We start from the raw sequence: 24,180 nt of genomic DNA, 5'->3' as shown, positions 1-24,180 counted from the left end.
GGAATTCTTATTCATATTGTGTACAGGGGAAGGGGGAAAGGACTCCGTATACCAGGATGTGTGTGGAAGTATAGTTTCATGCCCTGAATGAGGGAGGAAAGGGCCAGGAGGTACCTCTTTGGTATAGTTAGAAAGCAATGGCTTAGCGAGGGAGGGTATGTAGTCAGTTGTTGCTGGGTGGGTGGGTGGGTGGTGAGAGAAGGGTAGGGAAAAGGGGGGCTGGCTTCTATCAATGGCAACCTTTGGCAGGTGCGTGTTGCTTTGGGTGAAGTTGGCACTGGCAATCTGACCATCCTTTGCCTTTGATATCTGGTTGATACCAGAGATTGGCATCTCTGCCTTGTTTTAGTCAAGTTGGATTTTTAATGTGGTGGTGAGATTTCTGCCAATCTCTAGTTAATCATTTGTGACTAGGGAACACATTTGAGTCAATGTTAGCTCTCCATGGTGCAATCAGGCAGCCCCATTTACCTGGTGTATCCCTGTAGTCCAACAAGTTTATTTCCTTTAAGTCCCATCCAGTTTCAAAGTCATCAAAACCCCACAGCACAGAAAGAGGCCCATCGAATCTGCACTGACCACAATCCCACCCAGGCCCTGACCCCATATCCATACCTATTTTACCCACTAATCTGTCTAACCTACGCATCTCAGGACACTAAAGGGCAATTTTAGCATGACCAATCAACCTAACGCACACATCTTTGGATTGTGGGAAGAAACTGAAGCCCCCAGAGGAAACCCACGCAGACATGAGGAGAATGTGCAAACTCCACACAGACCGTGACCCAAGTGGGAATTGAACCCAAGTCTCTGGAGCTGTGAAGCAGCAGTGCTAACCACTATGCTACCGTGCTGCCCCCAAATGGTTTCCTTTTGAAACCATTAATTGTCTCTGTTTCCACCATGTTTATGGGCAGAAGATTCCAGGTCCTTACCAATTACTGCATAAGGAGGTTCTTGCTCACATCCCCATATCTCATGCCCAAAACTTTAAATCTGTGACGATAATCCTTCTACCATTGAATAATGGAGGTGGTTTTTCCATAACTACCTTATCAAACCTGCCACAATCATGTACAACTGTATCATGTCTCCCCTCAATCTCCTTGGCTCTAAGGAGAACAATCCTAGTTTTTCCAGTCTAACCTTGCTGCTAAAATCCTCTTGGTCCTGGAACCATTCTGGTAAATCTCCCCAGCATCAATAAACTAGCAGCAGTGTGTACCATCTACTAGGTACGGTGTAGGAACTCACCAAGGCTCCTTAGAGTTCCAAACCCATGACTACAACCACCTAGAAAGACAAGAGACATGGGAACACCACCATGTGGAAGTTCCCCTCCAAGCCACTCACTGTCCTGACTTGGAAATGTATTGTTGTTTCTTTGCTGTCGCTGGGTCAAAATCCTGGAATTCCTTCCTAACAGCACTGTGAGTGTACCTACACCACATGGACTGCAAAGGTTCAAGAAGGCAGCTCACTCCCACCTTCTTAAGAGCAAGTCAGTGAAGTGGGGAGAGGTGTGTGCGCGCGGGGGTGTAATGGAGAAGGGAGTGTATCTCTGTGGGTTATTTTTTAATAAACTATGTTAAGGAAAACTGGTCTCCTTTGCTCAGTGAATGCACAGTGAGCTGTAACGAGGGAGGAGCTGCAATGGGTATTAGTGGACGGGGATGACATGAGCTGGCAGTGGGTATTAGTGGGCGGAGGGAAAGTGCAATCACAAGAAGATTGTACCTTCCCTCCGCAAGAAGGGAAGGTGCAAGAAGAGCCTTCCTTTTCCTGACTGCAGTTTTCACCTGTTTATTTGCAGGTACCTGACATGTTATTGGCATTTCCTGCTTCTGATATCTGCCGGTGTTCCTGTCTGTTAGCTGCCACCATCTCTAATGAGCCTCCAGTGTAATTTCACCATCTCCAATCGGTGTAGTAAGTTCTCGATTCACCGTTTTTTTTTAATTTCATTGTAAATTTATTTCTAGGAATTGGGTGACATTCTGGCCTGAGTTGGAAATTATAGATTCCAGGAAGTTCCTACTCCAGATCCTTGAGCCCAAACCCTAGGCTGATGTTCCGGTGAAGTGCTGAGGGAGTATGGCAGTGTTAGAGGTGCCCGTCCTTCAAATGAATTTGCTAAACTGAGTCCCATCTGTTTTTAGAATGTTGCAATAATATTTTTGAAGAAGAACTGGGTTTTCTTCCAAGTGTAGGTTAGATTTATCTCTCAACCAACAACACAGAGAAAAAGCAGGTCATTATCTCATTGCTGTTTCTGGGATTTAAGTTATTTTATGGGATATGGGTGTCACTGGCAAGGCCAGCACTTGATGCCCATCCCTAAATTGCTCTTGAACTGAACGACTTACTAGGTGATTTCAGAGGAACAGTTACAAGTCAACCATATTGGTGTGACTCTGAAGTTTAATGTAGGCCAGATCAGGTAAGGACAGCAGAGTTCCTTCCCTGAAAGGGGCATTAGTGAACCAGATGGGTTTTTATGAAAATCGATGATAGTTTCATGGCCACCATTATGGACTAGCTTTGTATTCCAGATTTTTTTACTCATTGACTCCTGCAGTGGTCTTTGAACCCATGCCTCCTGAGCATTAGCCTGGGCCCCTGAGTGACGAATTTAGTGATATAACCAAAAGAGGAAATGCTGGAAAATCTCAGCAGGTCTGGCAGCATTGGTAAGGAGAGAAAAGAGCTGACATTTCGAGTCCAGATGACCCTTTGCCAAAGCTTACCACCATGCCCCCTATATGTGTAAACTGTTTGTTATGTTCCTACATATAACAGTGACTACAGTGAAGGATATCACTGGCTGTTAATACACTAGAACATCCTGTGGTCATGAAAGGCACTATATAAATGCAACTCTTCATTGCTCTATTTTCCGTGTTAGGCCCTTTATGGTTTTAATGCTTCTCATCTTCCATCAGCATGACCATTATTTTAGTTTTGTGAAATATATAATTGTATGTTACAGTAGTGTAGCAAAGACATGCTTGGGTTCAGCCCTGAGTCCTAATTCCATTATAACCCCTCGTTAATATTCAGGCAAGAGCAGATAAAGTGGTTATTTAATGTCTTGGGTTGACTTGACCAGGTCTCTAATAAAGACCAGATTGATCTTCAGATCCTTTTCTGGGTGTGAAACTTGAAACTGTTTCTTGCTCCTGAGTATTTGCTCATCACCGCCTACTCGAGGGCAATCCAGGATGGGCAACAAATGAGACACCCATACCATGTGAAAGAATAAATGAAATGGGAAGCATTCCATGTTAGGTGCACATTGCACATTAACCCATAAACCTGTAGAACTACAGGGCTGAAGGTAACTAGAAGCGCCAACATTTCCCATAACAGTTTGTTTTAGGTAATCTGAGTATTTGCAGCATTTTTTGTGTTGGTTTTTGAGCATCCACAGAGTTATATTGTTCATGAAGTTGAAAAATGGTCATCTAGATTTCAAATGTCAGTTCTTTTCTCTTTTACAGATGCTGCCAGACCTGCTGAGATTTTCCAGCATTTTTCTCTTTTGGTTATATCACTAAATTAGTCACTCAGAGGCTCAGGCTAATGCTCTGTGTGGCACAGTGGTTAGCATTGCTGCCTCAGTGCCAGAGACCCGGGTTCAATTCCCGGTTTGGGTCACTGTCTGTGCAGAGACTGCACGTTCTCCCTGTGTCTGCGTGGGTTTCCTCCGGGTGCTCCGGCTCCCCACACAGTCTAAAGATGTGTGGGTTAGGTGGATTGGCCATGCTATATTTCCCCTTAGTGTAGGGTGACTAGTTAGGGTAAAGGGGTTAGGGCGCGAGTGGGATTGTGGTCAGTGCAGACTTGATGGGCCGAATGGTCTCCTTCTGCTCTGTAGGGATTCTATGATTCTACTAGCAAGTGTGAGGTTATCCACTTTGGCAGGAATAATAGTAGGAGGGATTACTATTTAAAGGGCGAAAAGCTGCAGCATGCTACGGTGCAAGGGACCTGGGGGTCCTTGTGCATGAGTCGCAAAAACCCAGTCTGCAGGTGCAGCAAGTGATCAAGAAGGCGAATGGGATGCTGGCCTTTATAGTGAGGGGGATAGAATATAAAAGCAGGGAGGTCTTGCTGCAACTGTACAGGGCACTAGAAGGATGAGGGGGGATCTTATAGAGATGTATAAGATAATGGAGGGGATGGATAGGGTAGAGGTAGAGAGATTCTTCCCGCTCAGAAAGGACAACAGGACTAGAGGGCCCCCCTCAAGATAAGGGGGGGAGGGTGCAGTTTAGAATGGAGTTGAGGAGGAACTTCTTCACTCAAAGGGTGGTGAATCTCTGGAATTCTCTGCCCGTTGAAGTGGTGGAGGCTACCTCGCTAAATATATTTAAGACACGGGTAGATAGGTTTTTGGTAGGCAAGGGAATTAAGGGTTATGGGGAGAAAGCAGGAAAGTGGAACTGATCCACTTCAGATCAGCCATGATCTTATTGAATGGCGGGGCAGGCTCGAAGGGCAAGATGGCTTACTCCTGCTCCTACTTCTTATGTTGTTATGTTCTTATGAAGTCTCTGTTGGACACAGTTCTAGATTGTTGAACTCTGCAGTGAATTCATAGAATCATAGGAGCATTTCTCATTGCAGCTAAGCACATTGTGTTGAACCACTCGAACTCAGGAGATAAATGCAATCTTCCAGTGTTGTGTATTTGAAGCTTTGTTACAAAGAATGCAGCACAGCAGATATCTGTCTCTTGCTCCCTCACAGATGTCAATGGTATAAACAATGGGGTTATCATCATTCCAGTGATCCTTGGCTTGTCATCAGTGGTTTTGATCATTATCATCATATGGAAGACTTGCAAGATGAAACAAGAGAGGGAACGTGCTCCAATCATATTACTGCAAGGTGGGTAATCTTCTGTTACCTGAGACAAGCTGTTACGGGAAATGTTGGCGCTCTCTACTTAGTTCTGTAGTTCTGCAGGTTTATGAGCTAATGTGCAATGTACACCTAACATGGAATGCTTCCCATTTCATTTATTCTTTCACACGGCGTGGGTGCCTCATTTGTTGCCCATCCTGGATTGCCCTTGAGAAGATGGTGATGAGCTACCTTCTTGAATCGCTGCAGTCCACGTGGTGCAGGTACACCCACAGTGTGGTTAGGGAGGGAGTTCTAAGATTTTGACCCAGTGACAGTGAAGGAACTCCCAGATATCTGCTGTCCTTGTCTTTTTGGATGGTAGTGGTCACGGGTTTGGAAGGTGCTGTCAAAAGAGCCTTGGTGAGTTGTTGCAGAGCATCTTGTAAATGGTACACATGGTGGCCACTCTGTGTCAGTGATGGAGGGAGTGAATGTTTTTAGGTGGTGTGCTTTTCAGGAGGCTAATTGGGAGTAATCATAATTGGGATGTGATTGGAACAGAGAAACGGAACTCCTGAAAGAGAGATGTCTGATGTTTAAAATCTTTGTATCTGTAGAATCTTGAAGTTGATACCAGGAGCAACTGTGTAAAGGATCATAGTGCCTTTCCATCCTCGTAGAATTCTGTAGAATAGAAGGCTGCCATTCAGCCCATCGAGTCTGCACTGAAGCTCTAAAGCAGCAATCAGCTACCCTTGCATTTTCTAGCTTCTGCATTATTTTGCTTCAGTTCTTTCATTTTCCTTTCTTTAAATGTTTGATTTGCTTTATTATTTTCACATGTACACAGTGAGGAAGTATTGTTTCTTATGCACTATTTGATTTATTATTGTCACACGTATAAACATACAGTGAAAAATATCGTTTCTTGTACGCTATACAGACAAAACATACCGTACATAGAGAAAGAAACAAGAGGGTGCAGAATGTCGTGTTACAGTCATAGCTAGGTTGTAGAGAAAGATCAGCTTAATACAAGGTAGGTCCATTCAAAAGCCTGACAGCAGCAGGGAAGAAGCTGTTCTTGAATCGGTTGGTGCGTGACCTCCGACTTTTGCATCTTTTTCCTGATGGAAGAAGGCAGAAGAGAGAATGTCCGGGGCACGTGAGGTCCTTGATTATGCTGGCTGCTTTTCCGAGGCAACAGCAATGTAGACAGAGTCAATGGATGGGAGGCTGGTTAGTGTACTGCACTGGGCTTCATTTAGGACCCTTTATATTTTCTTGTGGTCTTGGACTGAGCAGGGAAAGGCAGCAGCCAGGTAACTGATGCAGTAGGTTGAAGCAACACAGGATGTTATCAGTGAACATGTGAGGCTTGGTAATGCTGGAAAGGGTAACTTATAAATCAACTGCACCTTGCAGTAATACAGCAAGTGCAGCATTGCTGCTGGGCAATATATCAGGTGCTAAACTTGCTGTGTGGGGAAGATCAAAGCAATTTCAAATGCTTACTATCCTGTTTCCAAAATCCATTGATGGAAACTGCTTGTTGAAGTTGTTACGGCCTCTCCTGGGAATAACACCTGCTCAGATTTTCTGTTTGTGCTTTCTTGATATGATTACTTTGAAATCATGATCATTGGTTCCTTAAATTTTGGAAGTTTGGATTCTGGAATGCTCTGAGTTTGTGGTTGCATTCCCGGCAGGCATTATCCTATAAGTTAGACCACCCAACAACTGCATCTTGTTCAGTTCTTTATCTTTGTACTTGTTTGATAACGGCCTATTTTTTAACCTGTTCTGAGTGATCTTGAATCTGAATCTTTGTGTAGATAAACCTGAGTCTTCAAAGCAATCGGAGAATGAATATGAATCAATGACAAATGCAACAGAGTGGATTTTGGCAGCCAAGGATCCTTCCCTAGAGCGGTGGGAAATTCCAGCTGAAAAACTCACTGGGAATTTGGAATATATGCAGAGCGGGAGCTATGGCCCAATATTCAAGGCCAATATCCTTGCTGCAGATGGATCTAGAGAGGTGAAAGCCGTGTTTAAATCTCTCCATGGTGAGTAAGCAATGTTCCTTCATGCTATCCAATCACACCATTCTTTTTGTAGTGACTTGACTCTACTTCTCGTAGCCAGTGGGATAAATAATATTCTGAAAGCTAAGATCTTAGCTAGTCTATTTTAGACTGTATACAGGTACTTTTTTGTCAAATTGGAACTTTTAAAATATTTTATCTATTAGTGTCACAAGTAGGCTTACATTAACACTGCAATGAAGTTACTGTGAAATTCACCTAGTCGCCACACTCCGGTGCCTGTTCAGGTACACTGATGGAGAATTTAGCATGGCCAATGCAGCTGACCAGCACGTATTTTGAACTATGGGAGGAAACTGGAGCATCCGGAGGAAACCCATGCAGACATGGGGAGAATGTGCAGACTCTGCACAGACAGGAATGTCTCCAAGCAGGGAATGGAACCCGGGTCCCTGGCACTGTGAGGCACTTGTGCTAACTACTGTGCAGCCCATGGAGTGGGCATGGGGAGATGAGTGAGGGATGAAGGTTAGGGTATCTAACTTTCAGGTACAAAACTGAACTCAGGTCCCAACAAATGCACACAGATCTTCTAACTGATCTGCCCCCTTCATTCCTGCCATGGGCCTGCTTCAGGACACAGTGGCCATGACTTTTTGTCTCCCACTATGAAGATGACATGGGCAAGCACACCAGACAGGAGGGCAGGATCGCAATGACAGGAAATCTCCTGAATCATGATCCTCGTCTCCAAGGGAAATATGCGGTCCTCAGCATCCACTTCATGAGCTTCCTTTTTCAAAGGTTTGTATCTCGTAGTTTTGCAGTGTTGGTGTGGTTACAGAGTTGGGCTACGCCAAGGTAAACCAACTTCATGACTTGTAATTGTGAAACAAACTGACTGTGAATATATGGTTAACACATGAAGATCTAAGGCAGTGAACACTTGAATAAGCCACAGTCAGTTTCTATTGAAAGATATTTACAGCTGATGTTTTGCAGAGAAACTATTAATAAGTTATAAATGTGACCAGATATCCATTGCATCACCTGAATGATCAATTAGAAGCCTATTCGTGTGTGTCATGGTTTTTCTATATTCATTTTTAAATGATCCTTAGTCTAGCTATCATTTGTGTGAATTTTGAAGCTTTTTTCTGAAAAGTGACCTTTTGTAAATCTGTGGAATTCCCTGCCCAGTGAAGCAGTTGAGGCTACCTTGTTGAATGTTTTTAAGGCAAGGATAGATAGACTTTTGAACAGTAAAGAAGTTAAAGGATAGGGAGAGTGGGTGGGTAAGTGGAGCTGATCTTATTGAATGTGGAGCAGGCTCGAGGGGCCAGATGGCCTGCTCCTGTTCCTAGTTCTTATTTTCTTCTTATGAATTTATCCATAGGCCGGAATTCTCTGACCTTGCCCATGGCTTGGATTCTCCGATCCCACTACAGTGAATGGAGTTTGTCGGAATGTCAAATTCTCCATTCTCTCTGGCAATGATAGAGAATTTTAGCCATGAGTCAGGCTAAAATCTGCATTTAATGAAATAAGTTATTATCCCCACAGTAACCCTAGTTCTATTAAGGATTTGAAATTGTGCCTCTCATTCAAGCCCATATTTCTGTGTGAAAGATTCGGAAGGTTTTCCGGGGAAGGTAAAAATTTTTTGAGATTTTAGTTATCCATCAGCTTCACAATTTAATGCAAAGCAAAAATGATTCGACATCTGAACTTGAAGTTGTGCTGATGTGAGCACCTGTCCTTCACAAAAATAACACGTCACATCAACATGTGCTCACATGGTGATGTGATGTGTTATTTTTATGAAGGACCTTCAGTGATGGTGAAGGAAGCTGCTTACCATGTTCTAGTGGTTGGTTGTTGCTGAAATACATGCCCTCTTTCTTTATGGAGACCAAAAATGGACACAGGGCTCCAGATGTGGTCTCACCAACACCCTATGCAATTGCAACAACACTTCTCTCCTCTTATACTCCAGTCCCTTTGCAATAAATGTCAACATTCCATTTGCCTTTTTTATTACATGCTGTGCCTGCATATTGACTTTCTGTGATTCATGAACAAAGCCACCCAGATCCCTCTGTCCGGAAGCATTTTGAATCTGCTTTCCATTTAAAAAATAACTTGTCTTTCTATTTTTTCCTGCCAAAGCGGATAATCTCACAATTATCCACATTAAACTCCATCTGCCAAATTTTGGACCATTCTCCTAGCCTATCTATATCTGTCTCTACAATCTTTATATCCTCTTCACTGCCCACTTTCCCACCTATTTTAGTATCATCCACAAATTTTGCCATGTTACACTCCTGTCCCTGCTGGAAAATCATTTATATGGATTTTATACAGCTCAGCGTCTTGGGAGCAGATTTCTGCGGGGTCTTAATGAGCACCTTGGGTTGTATGTCCGGTCTGAGATCTGTGCTATTAATACTATATAAAAACTATAAAATAAAGATATGACAGAATAATCATAATACAAATACACTGGGCTGGATGGTCTCTTTTGTCCAAGACTTTTGTTCTGCCTTTGCTCAGAGAGTTTGTGGTTGAACTTATTCATCCTGTAATGACGTATGTTTGGCTAATGAGTAACTTGGCTGATGAAGTATTGTTGTCAGCAGAGGGAGCTATGAGGTTGGTTTTCAGCATGACGTGCCTATTGGAAACCAGTTCAGAGTGAGCAAATTACTTGTCTGTGCAGGGCTTGGTGCTTTCCCATTCTGCAGCATGCCTGTCTAATGCAGGCAAAAATTTCTATCAATTGGGTCTTCCTCTCTATTGTAACCAGAGTCTGAGCTTGGATGGGTTCTCTGCCAGGTTGGAAGCAGGTGGGAAGGGTGTATCCAGGCCACGAGGAACAGAAGTAGCCTTCTAGACCCTGAGAGGATGGTCGTGCTTTCCCTTGAGATCCTCCGAAATCCTGGTCCCACATTTAGCTAGAAGCTAGTGGTAAAGTTTGTGAGGCAGGAAATGGGCAGGATCTAGCAATGTCTATAATCTATAAAACAGAGACAATGTTTCTGGCTTGTTTTTCCCCTAGATAATGCAAACGCGAAGGAGGTGTTAGACTTCTTGGACCTGCTAAAGTTCCACACGAAAGTCTGTAACCATGAGTCCATTGTGAAACTGTTGGGATGTCGGACGGAGACAGTCCCCCTGTACCTGTTTCTGGAGTATGTGAATGGGGGCTGCCTACTGCATGCATTATGGCAATTACGTGAGGTTTGTGGCTAACTTATTTTGCTGTATGTTTCCTGAGAATTTAATGAGGCATTATTGAAACTCAGTTCCTTAATTACAATGAAGTAACGATCACGGCATCACTATCACCAAACCCCCCCCCCACCACTGACCGGAAATGGAACTGGATTAGCCATTATCAACACTGTGGCCACCAGAACAGGTCAGAGGCTGGGAATTCTGCGGCAAGTAACTCACCTCCTTACTTAAATCGTCTACAAGTCAAGAGTATGATGGAATGAATACTCTCCACTTGCCTGGATGAGAGCAACTCCAACAATACTCTCAAAAACTCAATACCCTCCAAGACAAAGCAGCCCTCTAAACATTCCTTCCATCACTGATGATTATTGGTGTGTATCAACAATGAGATGCACTGCAACTTCCCTTTCTTCTTTTGTATAAATGTTAATATTAGACAGCATGGGAAAGCTTCCCTTTATTGAGCTTCTGCCTCATTGCTAGCATGCCAAAAGAATGAAATCTATAGGGTGGTACGGTAGCACAGTGGTTAGCACTGCAGCTTCACAGCTCCAGGGACCTAGGTTCGATTCTCAGCTCGGGTCACTGTCTGTGTGGAGTTTGCACATTCTCCTCATGTCTGCATGGGTTTCCTCCGGGTACACTGGTTTCCTCCCTCAGTCCAAAGATGTGCGGGTTAGGTTGATTGGCCATGCTAAGAAATTGCCCCTTAGTGTCCAGGGATGCATAGGTTAGATGGATTAGTGAGTATAATATGTAGGGATATGGGGGTAGGGCCTGGGTGGGATTGTGTTCGGTGCTGACTGGATGGGCCGAAGGGCCTCTTTCTGCACGTAGAGTTTCTATGATGATTTCTATGACAAAGGTGTACATGGCTGTGGTTAAAAAAAAGTTCTTTGGCACTCTCCAAAGAAAGAGAAATTGCATTCATATAGCACCTTTCATGATCCCAGGACGTCTAAAAGTACTTCACAGCCAATTAAATACCTTTTTTGAAGTGTAGTCACTGTTGGAAACAGCAACCAAACTGCATACACAACGGTCCCACAAACAGCAGTGAGATAAATGGCCAGGTGTGAACCCTGGTGCAAGGGTATCTTTGGCCAGGGATAATTCCCCAATGCAATGTTGCTGTCCACCTGAGCGGGTTGCTGGCTAAACAGCTCATCTGAAAAATGATCCCTCTGACAATGCGGCCCTCTCCCCCGCACGGCAGCGAAGCGTCTGCTGGGATTAGATGATCATGTCTCATTGGGGGTGGGGGAATGGGGGTTTGGTGGTGGTGGTGGGAGAGAGAGTGCTGCCAACAGAGACAAGGCTGGCATTGTTTTGTGCCTCACAAAGTTCATTCCAGAAATATTCAGGGTTACGAGCGACAAATCTTTGTTGTCTCACTGAATCAAGCAGACAGGAGAATAGAATTGAAAGGAAGATCAGCCATGATCATATTGAATGGCAGAGCAGGCTCGGGGGGGCTGTATGATCTGCTTTTGCTATTCCTTACAACTGGCATCAGAATCTTAATATATGCTGGCTTCTGGATTGCCAAGATTCAGGTGAAGGCGGTCTGTGCTGTAAGTAATCCCTCACCAGTGGCAATGAAACTCTCTCAGGGAAGACATTTATTTGAGTGCTTTGACAGGCAACTCTTGATGAGCTGTATTTTATTGGGGACTGACATTTTAACCTTTGATATTCAAACCCTCGGTCTACCTTAGACTGTACTCCTAGGTTGATTGGTATAACAAATTGTCCCTAAATTAGTCTCCCCTCAATCTGGTTTCCAATGTGGAGTGCCATAAGCGTAGACAAGGGTCATGGGTGGAAGAGGGAACTCAGAATGTTAAAATGGTGGCGCGGGCTTGTTGGGCCGAAAGGCCTGTTTCCCGTGCTGTGTTGTTCTTTGTTCTTTGCTATGTGGATTTATTATGTCGGGGGACCTTCGTCCGACATTGCGAAAATCTGTGTCCAGACTTTCCAGAGTCATTAGTATAACATTCCGCTAAATACAAGAACACAGTTGCTTGAAAGAAGATAGCTTACAATTTAAAAGAGACTGTCTCCAAAAAATGACCACCTTGTATCGATTGAGATAAGCAGGGATTCCTTCAGCCAAAGCATGGCGAATCTGTGGAGTTCATTGACACAGAAGGCTATGGAGGCCAGGTCATTGAGTATAAAAGGCAGAGATAGATAGATACTCGATTGGTGAGGGAGTCAGAGGTTATGGTGGGAGAATGGGGTTGAGAAACTTATCAGCCATGATTGAATGGTGGAGCAGACTAGATGGGTCACATGGCCTAATTCTGCTCCTATGGTCCTATTGAAAGTGATACTTGCATTTCCATTACATTGACAGAGACTCCAGCGTTCTTGCTGTGTTATATATCATTTCCTGATTTTTATCAGTTTTATTTGAAATGAATGCTATTGGCAGTGAAGTGCTTTGTGATGCTGTGTAAATTCAGTCCATCTACAGGTGTGTGTTTCATTGTGTAAAGTCAGATTGCAAATCTCTTACCCGCCAAGTTCCAGGTTTTAACTGGATCAGCTCGTGTGAGGATCTTTCTCACTTAGAAGGAACATTTCTGGTGCTGAGCATATTGGAGCAAATTTTTTTTTAAATGTCAAGTCAAATATAAAGGAAAATTGCAAAAAGCGAGATTTGAAAGATTGAGAAAAAAATGGCAGCAATCACAAGACAAGCAAATGCTTTCTGTAGACACATTGGGGGTTTGAGTTGGATGAGAAGTTAAGCAATATAAAATCTGAAGCAGACACCCAGCCATACCCGGTATTTACAAAGACTGACTGCCTGTCCCTCAAACTATCAATTCTCAGGAGGTGGGTTGGTTGATGAAACCTTTTTAAAGAGGCTCTGTGCCTCCATTTTCAGGTTTCTCTTTGTGTTTCCTGGGCCTGCGGAAGTCTGGATTCGGAAAGTAAGCGACATTCTGCAAGTATTGATTCACTCGGCTGCACCCTCAGCTCCACTTTCAACGCCCCGGTTCCCAACAAACCATTACTTTCTCTCTCATCCTGGCCTTTTTCTTGGAACAGCCTCACCTCCACTCCCTTAACTGACGCACAGAGTTGAGTGTACATGATGGACATTGGGTTAAGTCATCCATTGCCAGATCTGAAATGACTGCATAAAACAATATCACTGCACTTCCCAAACTCTTCCAATATCTTTCAACACTTGGAAAATTAATGTGAGCCTAATCCCAACAAAACCAAAATAGTAACATTCAGTATGTAAGTATTAAAGTTTGGCATTATAGTACATCATATTAATATGAAAATCAGTGTTTTAAAGTACTTTGTAAAAGCATTATTATTTCATGTATTTTGTGTTGGTTTCGGCCTAACTCTTCAGATTCCCCAATGACAGAGGACTCAGTGAAGTCTCACCCATCCTGCCCCATATAGAGGTGGGCAGCTGTGGCTATGACTTGCTGCATACTGCCCCCTACAGTCGGAAGCCATTAATGCAAGCCTGTCCCCAATAGAAGTTCTGCAGCTGCCACCCTGCTTGGTGCAAAGGTGGGACTGGTAGCATCTCATTTGGGGTTTGCGGATTACACAAGATGCTCTAAAGTCTCCTCGCCCTCCTGGCTGGTCCATTGCTCCCTTTGGCCCAACTGGAGAGACAAGTAGGGCAAGGGCAGTGCTAAAGACTGCCTGAGAGTTGATGCCAAGGCAGTCTCAGCACACTAGAGCTTGCAAGCCTATCCTCTGTTTCTGTGACCAGAACAGTTGTTGCCAGCCACAGCTTGGAAAGGGCTGCACTATTGTGCCTCGTGAAGTATTCATTATTCCAAGAACATCCTGGAATGCAAAGATAACCTTGTCTTCTTTTACAAACTGTCTTAAAGTTCTTTTCCCTTTCCTCTCGACTCACCTCCAATACAAAGTGTGAGTTCGTGGATTTTGTTACTGAGACCATCTAACCAGCTGTCTCGGCAATGTCCTTCCATTCTAGTAATTCACGCAGCCATACTTCTCTAAAGCTTTGCTCTGCCCTCATCTTTCTCCAGTTTATTTCCTATCTCCCATTCCCCACTTCCTTCAATGCCCTCTCCGAGCTCACTTTGTCTATGGAAGCCTGCTCCTTCCATGACCTTATTCCTTCTAAGCTGCTGACCATCCAATCTTCTTCTCCTGCCTATGTTAATAGATATTAATGATTTTATTTCTTCAGACATTGTTCTTTTTTCCTTTATTTTTTTTTTTGTTGCATGACTAATTCATTTGGGTGCATTGGATCTTCAAAATTTTTGCTTAGATGTGTACGCGTGGCAACTGTAAGGATCGATTTGTGCGAGATCTCCTTTGGATTTGTTAATGAACATTTCCCTTGAATCCACTGTGCTTGCAAACTACTGCCCTGCCCCCTCCTTCTTTACTTCACCAAAGTCCTTGGTTGTGTTGGTGCCTCCCAAATCCATCTTCCCCAGAGCCCTGCCTTTGAATCTCTCCACAGAGCATTGGCTCACAGTCAAACAACCGAGATTTTGAAATTCTCATTCTGTCTCTCTCTTTCTCTCTGGAATCTCCTCCACCTCCTGCAACAACCCCTCAGAGATATCAGTGCTCATCTAATTCTTGAGCATTCCTGATTAATGACTCCATCATTGGTTGCTTTAGAAGTAGTCTTACAACACCAGGTTGAAGTCCAACAGATTTATTTGGCAAATAAACCTGTGGGACTTTAACTTCGTGTTGTGAGACTACTTGCCCTACCCTAGTCCAACGGTGGCAATTCCACAATCTTGGTTGCTTTCGTTACTTTGATCCTAAACTTTGGAATTGTTCTCCATCTCAAGTCTCCAACTCTCTCTCTCTCTCTCTTTTCCTTCCTTTAAGACACTCCTTAAAACCTCTTTCTTTGACCAACATTTGGTCACCTGACTTAAAATTGCTGCATGTTATTCAGTGTCCAGTTTTGCTTTGCTCCTGTGAAGCACTGGGTGTTTAAACACCCATGTTTGTAAGAATTAAGAGCAGAAATCGGCCATTCAGCGCATTAAACCAGCAAGATCATGGTTAGTCCAATTGTAGCCTCAGGTCCACTTTCTTACCTGCCCTGCCCCAACCCTCGAATACTTTTTATCAATCAAAGATCTGTTTAATTCAGGCTTAAATATATTCAATGACCCAGCCTATGTTACTCTTTTATAGAAGAGAATTTCATAAACTAATAAATCCAGAGACAAATATATCCTCCTCATCTCTGTCTTAAATGATAGCCCCCTTATTTTGAAACTGTGGCCCATAGTTCTAGATTCCCCCATGAGGGAAAAATCTGCCAACACTTTCCCAGTCAAGTCATAGAGGTTTACAGCATGGAAACAGGCCCTTTGGCCCAACTTGTCCATGCTGCCCAATTTTTAACCACTAAGCTAGTCCCAGTTGCCCGCATTTGGCCCATATCCCTCTATGCCCGTCTTATCCATGTAACCATCTAAATCCTTTTTAAAAGACAAAGTTGTACTGCCTCTATTAGTACCTCTGGCATCTTGTTCCAGACACTCTCCACCCTCTGTGTGGGGGGGAAAGAGTGAAATCCACTTTCAAGGAGCTATGAACATATACCCTTAGATCGCTTTGTTCTATAATTCTCTCCAACACCCTACCATTAACTGGTTGGATCGACCAAAATGCATATAAATTAAACTCTATCTGCCGTTCATCAGCCCACTGGCCCAATTGATCAAGATCCCATTGCAATTGGAGATAACTTTCTTCACTATGCCACCAATTTTGGTGTCATCTGCAAACTTACTAACCATGCCTCCAATATTCTCATCTAAATCATTAATGTAAATGACAAATAGGAGTGGACCCAGCACCGATCCCTGAGGCACACCCCTGGTCACAGGCCTCCAGTTTGAAAAACAATCATCCTCTGGCTTCTGTCATCAAGCAAATTTTGTATCCATTTAGCTAGCTCACCCTGGATTCCATGAGATTTGACCTTGTGAAACAACTACCATGTGGCCTTGCTAAAGTTAGTGTAGACAACATCAACTGAGAGGTCCCAAAATGCAGCCACCAGGGAGAGAAAGAGACAGAAAGACACCCTTGCTTCTTTCAGAACCCAGTGGTAACTGCCTGCTTTTCACTGTAAGCTTAACTCCTCCCCTTAAGCACATGATTCTGTCAATCAATCTAATCAAAACCCTACTCTGAAGCCCCAGGGGAAGACCAAATAAACCAAAAATGCATCAACTTAGATTAAAAGAAACACATCCCTAGCTAGAACCAAACATTAGCCTACATTCTCAGCAAGTGGCAGCACGGTGATACAGTGGTTAGTACTGCTGCCTCGCAACGCCAGGGACTGAGGTTTGATTCCAGGCTTGGGTCACTGTCTGCGTGGAGTTTGCACTTCCTGTATCTGCGTGGGTTTCCACCAGGTGCTCCGGTTTCCTTCCACAGTCCAAAGACATGCTGGTTAGGTGGATTTGCCATGCTAAATTCTCCCTCAGTGTACCTGAACAGGCACCGGAGTGTGGCGACTAGGGGATTTTCATTGCAGTGTTAATGTAAGCCGACTTGTGACTAATCAATAAACTTGAGCGCGTTGCCCGATGCAGACAAATCGGCACCGTGTAAAGCGGAACTGAAATTTAAACCTACTGCTTACAGGAAACATGATATGAATACATTTCATAAAGACACTATAATATTCAATGGAATATATTGTACGGGGCCTTCCTATCCACCGTAGTGGTGGATTCATTTGCTTGGCCAGTGAAACATTAAATAGGATGCAATGTTTTCAGATAAACTCAAAGAATTAGAGGAAAGGGCAGAAATATTTATTTGCAGATATTAGAATGTTGAATTCTCTTCCACAAACCATTGTTCAAACCAAGCAGATAAATCCTTTTAAAAAGAGCAATGAAATTGAGTTTGTCTGTCAGATTGGACTGGGAGTAAAACTTACTGGCACAGGCTGGATGGGGTGACCAGCTCTTTCTGTGCTAGACCACCCTATATCTCATGTTTATTGACCACCTTTGCCTCTCATATATTAAGGGGAAAATGTTATTTCTCCCTCTTTGCACTGTGGATGTAAATTATCCTTTTTATAAAATTTTAAAAACAATAACTTGCTGATGTATCATTGGATCTACACCCAGCTATTAATATTCAATATAATGAGCCTGAGAATACGCCACAGTGAACACTTTGTTCTGAGCCAGATGTACAAGTTGCACTGTCTGTCTACATGATGGAATAAAGCCAAAATGTACTGCATACATTCAGTGTTTAGAGCATGTTGGAGTTTACCTGAAGTATCCTGTTTATTTTTCCACATTGTTTCTATTAATAGACAGGAGTTCGTTCTGGAGAAGTTCTGAACCTCACAGAGAAGAGTGTGTACAGCATTGCAAAACAAGTAGCATGTGGACTGGTAGGTTTCTACTTTCAGTTTTGCTTTACATTACGTGTACCATAGATAACACATGAATTCCTGGTCTCCATTTTCATTGGTGAAATTGGGTAGATACTTTTAGTCATTAGTAAAGCTTTACAGTGAATTTTAATTGTTACGAATGCTGAGTCTGACTGGTGTGGGCACAGTAAAGAAGTCTCACCGCACCAGGTTAAAGTCCAACAGGTTTATTTGGTGTCACGAGCTTTCAGAGCACTGCTCTTTAATCAGGTGAGTGGGTTGTTCTATGTTCATATTCCTGAGGCTTGAGTTTGGATCCAGCCCAAATTTAGTTGGGAAGTGGGAGGGGCAGCCTCCAGGGCCCAAAGTGAAAGAAGTTGGGGCAGTTTCACATAAATGCCCTGTTTGAACTGTCCACAGAAACAAAGCTTCCTAAAAGTCAGACTACGAGCATAAGAACTAGGAGCAGGCGTCGGCCATCTGGCCTCTTGAACCTGCTCCACCATTCAATAAGATCATGGCTGATGTTTTTGTGGACTCAGCTCCACTTACCCACCTGCTCACCATAACCCTTAATTCCTTTACTGTTCAAAAATCTATCTATCCTTGCCTTAAAAACATTCAATGAGGCAGCCTCAACTGCTTCACTGGGCAGGGAATTCCCCAGATTCACAACCCTTTGGGTGAAGAAGTTCCTCCTCAACTCAGTCCTAAATCTGCTCCCCCTAATTTTGAGGCCCTACCCCCTAGTTCTGGTTTCACCCGCCAGTGGAAACAACTTCCCTGCTTCTATCTTATCTATTCCCTTCTTAATGTAAGCAGCATTATTTTAGTCTGAGAATATTTTCCCTGACTGATGGAAGCTGATTCTATAAATGATTTTAAAAGGGAGCTGGATAGGTATTGGAAGCTGAGTAACTTGCAAAGCTATGGAATGTGGGTCTGAGCACAATTTCTTTCTTAGAGGAAATTCAGGCAATTTCCCAGTTTCTGGGTCAAAATGCCCCTAATAACATTTTTGATTTGATTTTTTTTGTCACATGTATTATACAGTGAAAAGTATTTTCTTGTGCGCGATACAGACAAAACATATCATTCATAGAGGAGAGAGTGAAGAATGTAGCGTTACAGTCATAGCTAGAGTGTAGAGAAGGATCAACTTAATGCAAGGTAGGTCCATTGAAAAGTCTGACAGCAGCAGAAGCTGTCATTGAGTCGGTTGGTACATGACCTCAGAATTTTGTATCTTTTTCCCGATAGAACATAGAACAGCACAAACACGCCCTTCGGCCCACAAGTTGCGCCAATCACATCTATACCTACCAAGCCGTAGAACTATCAGTAACTTCCAATGCTATTAGATCCCATATACTCATCCAAAAGTCTCTTAAAAGACCCCAGTCAGTTTGCCTCTACCACCACCGACGGCAACCGATTCCACTCACTCACCACCCTCTGAGTGAAAAACTTATCCCTGACATCTCCTCTGTACTTGCTTCCCAGCACCTTAAACCTGTGTCCTCTCGTAGCGACCATTTCAGTCCTGGGAAATAGCCTCCGAGAATCCACCCTATCTATTCTTCTCAACATTTTATAAACCTCTATCAGGTCGCCTCTCAACCTTCGTCTCTCCAGGGAGAAGAGACCTAGCTCCCTCAACCTATCTTCATAAGGCATGCCTCCCAATCCAGGCAACATTCTTGTAAATCTCCTCTGCACCCTCTCAATAGCTTCCACATCCTTCCTGTAGTGAGGCGACCAGAACTGCGCACAGTACTCCAAGTGGGGTCTGACAAGGGTCTTATAAAGTTGCAGCATTACCTCCCAACTCCTAAACTCAATCCCTCGATTAATGAAGGCCAGTACACCATATGCCTTCTTGACCACATCCTCCACCTGCGAGGCTGATTTAAGAGTCCTATGGACCCGGACCCCAAGATCCTTCTGCTCTTCAACCCAGCTAAGACTCCTACCCTTGATATCGTAGGTGGAAGAGAGAATGTCCAGGTGCATGGGGCCCTTAATTATGCTGGCCGCTTTGCCGAGGCAGTGGGAAGTGTAGACAGAGTCAGTGGATGGGAGGCTGGCTTGCATGATGGATTGGGCTACATTCAAGACCTTTTGTAGTTCCTTGTGGTCTTGGGCAGAGCAGGAGCCATATCAAGGTGTGATACAACCAGAAAGAATACTTACTGTGGTGCATCTGTAAAAGTTGGTGAGAGTGTTAGTTGACATGCCAAATTCCCTCAGTCTCCTGAGAAAATAGAGGTGCTGGTGGGCTTTCTTAACTGTAGTGTGGGCATGGGGGGGACCAGGACAGGTTGTTGGTGATCTGGACACCTAAAAACTTGAAGCTCTCGATCCTTGTTACTTCGTCTCTGTTGATGTCGACAGGGGCATGTTCTCCTTTACGCTTCCTGAAGCCGAGGACAATCTCCTTCGTTTTGTTGACATTGAGGGAGAGATTATTATTGCCGCATTAATTCACCAGATTCTCTATCTCATTCCTATACTTTGTCTCACCATTGTTTGAGATCTGACCCATTATAGTGGTGTCAACAGCAATCTTGAAAGTCAAATTGAAGGAGAATTTGGCCACACAGTTATAGGTGTATAAGGAGTATCGTACACTGTGGGTGTACCTACACCATATGGACTGCAGCAGTTCCAGAAGGCAGATCACCATCACTTCTCAAGGACAATTAGGGATGGCAACAAATGCTGGGTCTAGCCAGTGATGCCTACACATTCTGTGCAAATGTTCAAAAGGCACGGTGATTCACTTCTGTATTTCTATGATTTCTGGCTACGTACAATGCTCGAATCTGGAAGGTCAAATTTCAGATGAAAGAATGTTTGATGCTGGGAAGTACATTGTTTATGATTGTTCCAAGTTAACAGCGCCGAGGCAAAGAAACTTAGGAGGACTGAGCTTTCATTAGAATCCCAACCTCAAAGTTCAAAGCCCTCAGTCAAAGTGAGATTCTGCATCTTAATGTACTGGCCATAATTGTATGGAATTTGATTAATTAGGCATTAGTTTTAGCAAAATGTTTGAGCTAAGATATTTCATCGTGCCCCTAATCCGTTGTCTTTCAGATGTGGAGGATTTAATGCTCATAACTCTCTAAATTACTTAATGCAATTTGACCTCTTGCTGTGTCTTTCTAGACCTCTGGGTGGTGCTGTCTTGCAACACTAGGTTAAAGTCCAACAGGTTTACTTGATAGTAAACATGACTAGCTTTCGGAGCGCTGCTCCTTTATCAGGTGAATGGAGAGTTGTGATCACAAACAGGGCATATAAAGGCACACACAGAATACTGGTTAGAATGCGCGTCTTTTTGTCAGAACTCCCCACTCACCTGATGAAAGAGCAGCGCTCCAAAAGCTAGCGGTGTTTATTACCAAATAAACCTGTTGGACTTTAATCTGGTGTTGTGAGACTTCTTACTGTGTTTACCCCAGTCCAACACTGGCATCTCCACGTCATGGTGCCGACTTGACATAGGTTTGAATAAGGGAGTCTCTGTTTGAGTAATGAACCCAATGCTAAAGTGAAAACTTAAGGGGGAAAACATTTAAAAATAGTCTGCTTTTTTGCACATATTTATACTGTACATATCTGCAGGGTTCAAGGAACACTTTCTCCATAGATTCATAAACTGCTGTATATTAGCACACACCTTCCCATGCTTGGCAGCAAAAGGTTCTGTTCTGGGATCAGGGTCTTATTTATATTCTTCTGCTTTGCAAAATGCTCCAGGCCAGATTTTCATGCCCAAATGTGGGTAAGTGTGTCAGATGGGGGTTTATGAAATGGTGGGTAGGACCCGAATCCAGGATTCCTGCCCCTATTCCCAACACTGGCAATTTTCAGCAGTGTAGGATAAAGGCCAGGTGGGAGGCACAAATTATGCCATCCTGACATTGTGGATACCACTGTTGAAGTCGGTATCTTGGACCTTCTGAAAATTTAATGGAAGAGGGTGGGTTTTTATAGGTGACATGAATCGCACCAACACTGAAGAGGTGTGAACCATGGTTTGGATACACAAATCATATGAAAGTTAGCACAAGAGGCACTATCTACTTCACAAGTCATTATGAAATTCCGTAACATAAGTTTATATATGTGAGTAATCATCATCAGTGATAATTTCCCAAAGTTCTTGTCATGTCAAGGGAAAGACCAACATTTTAAAAGTAGAAATATTCTCAGGTGCATTAGAGTACATTAGTGAATAGATAAAGTGCTATTCTGTATAATCTAATATCCAAAAACTATTTCACTTTGAAATCCAGAACTATCACATTGCTTTCACTTTTTTCTTGAAGCTCAACTCAGCTATCTGCCCTCAGACAGTCCTTTAACAATCCATACCTCTGTTCCGCTGTTCACTCATTCTGATCACTTAATGGACACTTTAGCACCTTCTCGGTCTTCTTCATCCTCAGTTATTTTTCATTTGTCCCACTCCATTTCCCCTCCTACCCCAATAGTATAAATCTCTGCTGATTCTCTTTGCTTTTAGCTCTGACGAAGGGTCATCCAGACTCAAACATTGGCTCTATTCTCTCCCCACAGATGCTGTCAGACATGTTGAGATTTTCCAGCATTTTCTGTTTTTAGCTTTGGATTCCAGCACCCACAGTATTCCACTTTTATCTGAGGTTAGACAGATTGGCCCCTGTAGTTTCCTGGTTTATCCCATCCTCCTTTCTTAAATAATAGTGCCACATTGGCTGTCCTCCGGTCTCTCTGGCACCTCTGCTGTGACTAGTGCGGAATTCAACATTATTGCCAGCGCCCCTGCTATCTCCTTCCTTGCCTCACTTAACAGCCGAGGATAGAGGATGGGCAGGAGGGTGGTGGGCTAGGCACTTCCTGTATTTTACAGGCCCCTGTCTTCTGAGAATATGCCTGGTGTGGGAGGGAAAATTTAAATTGAAAAGAAACTTTTGAAGATGTGGCATTTTGTCTCACTCCTGCGTTCCAAACAAAATCTTTTCTGTATGTGGCAAGAAGTTGTGTCCTTTATGCAGGAATACACTAGGCTGTTGTGGCTGAGTCAGATTAATGGAATGTCAGGGACAAATTTACTGGTAATTTGTAAATCACTATTGTAGCTTAAAATAGTTTCAGAATTAGTTTGTAGATTAGTTGGATTTCTGGGACAAAACCTCTTTATTATCCTGGTTGTTTGTCATTGCTGATACTTTCCATTGAAATAACTGGTATAAGATGGCCATCGAGAGAGAATGGAAATCCTGGCAGTGTTAGTGTCATCCGCAGATTAACTGTTGTCCAATTTCTTCAGCAGAATGGCAGTTGCGTTCTTATTAAAACCCATTTAAATATGACTTCCAACACTGTGCATCCAAAACACTATTCAGACTGTCTATCCATTTGGAACAGGATTATCTGACTACAAAGCACAAACTAATCCATGGGGATGTCGCTGCCCGGAACATTTTGATCCATGATGATCTGACTGTTAAACTCACCGGCCTGAGCCTGGCCTTTGATGTTTACAAAACTGGAACCCTGTCATCCCACAAAGCAGCCCAGGTTCCCATTAAATGGCTTGCACCAGAGAGGGTTGTAAAGCGGCCAATCACAGAAAAGAGTGATACGTGAGTACAAGAAAATCTTTTTGCTTTGGGAAAGAACACAGTTCAATTGGCTCTGAGCAATTGCAAGTGTCATATGGGTGGACAGTGAGAAATAGTGCTTAGAAATTCTGGGTACCACTGGGACATTATTGAATCCTCTCTTGTATCGATCCTAGCTTTTTTCATTCTTCCATGGGATGTGGGCGTCATTGGCTGGACCACCGTTTATTGCCCATTCCTAATTTTCCCTTAAACTGAGTGGCTTGCTAGGCCATTTCAGAGGGTATCTAAAAGTCAACTGCATTATTGTGGGTGTGGAGTTGCATGTAGGTCAGACCGGGGTACGGGTGGAAGATTTCCTTAGGGGCGGCACGGTAGCACAGTGGTTAGCACTGCTGCTTCACAGCTCCAGGGTCCTGGGTTCGAGTCACAGTCTGTGTGGAGTTTGCACATTCTCCTCGTGTCTGTGTGGGTTTCCTCCGGGTACTCCGGTTTCCTCCCACAGTCCAAAGATGTGCGGGTTAGGTTGATTGGCCATGCTAATGAAATTGCCGCTTAGTGTCCAGGGATGTGTAGGTTAGAGGGATTAGTGGGTATAATATGTAGGGATATGGGGGTAGGGCCTGGGTGGGATTGTGTTCAGTGCAGACTCGATGGGCGGAAGGGCCTCTTTCTGCACTGTAGGGTTCTACGATCTATGATCTAAAAGACATTTACCAGATGCCTCAATGGGATTTTACGACAATCGATAGTTTCATGCTTACCATTGCTAAGACTAGCTTTCAATTCCAGATTTATTAATTATTTGATTTTAAATTCCAGCAGCTGCTGTAGTGGGATTTGAATTTGTGTCTCCAGAGCACTAGCCTGGGCCTCTGGCTTAATAGTCTAGGTGGCATTACCACTCCACTACCATTTCCCTTTTTTATTATTTTTGTGGATTAGTTCACCACACTTGCATGTACACACGTAGAGAAGCCATGAGATGGAGAACTCAGTCAATGATGCCAGC

The 24,180-nt window shown here is 43.5% G+C and overlaps 1 protein-coding gene across 3 annotated transcripts in view; it reads left to right on the top strand.

The window, feature by feature from the left end:
- The window catches only part of LOC145335781 (tyrosine-protein kinase STYK1), a 49,779-nt gene that overhangs the window by 11,596 nt on the left and 14,003 nt on the right, over positions 1-24,180 (top strand). For all 3 annotated transcript variants that reach the window (XM_080181510.1, XM_080181509.1, XM_080181511.1), the window contains exons 2-7: positions 1,817-1,932; positions 4,756-4,896; positions 6,690-6,923; positions 9,964-10,145; positions 17,491-17,571; positions 22,972-23,189. In XM_080181510.1, coding sequence (XP_080037636.1) covers positions 1,893-1,932; positions 4,756-4,896; positions 6,690-6,923; positions 9,964-10,145; positions 17,491-17,571; positions 22,972-23,189 — 896 coding nt within the window. In that variant the 5' untranslated portion in view covers positions 1,817-1,892. The remainder of the gene's footprint in view (positions 1-1,816; positions 1,933-4,755; positions 4,897-6,689; positions 6,924-9,963; positions 10,146-17,490; positions 17,572-22,971; positions 23,190-24,180) is intronic.

Source organism: Carcharhinus amblyrhynchos, unplaced genomic scaffold (genome assembly GCF_965287045.1).
Source record: "Carcharhinus amblyrhynchos unplaced genomic scaffold, sCarAmb.v2.hapA scaffold_41, whole genome shotgun sequence".
In the NCBI taxonomy this organism is placed as follows: domain Eukaryota; kingdom Metazoa; phylum Chordata; class Chondrichthyes; order Carcharhiniformes; family Carcharhinidae; genus Carcharhinus; species Carcharhinus amblyrhynchos.
Note: the sequence above shows the minus strand (reverse complement) of the source record. Positions and strands in the feature narration are given on the sequence as shown.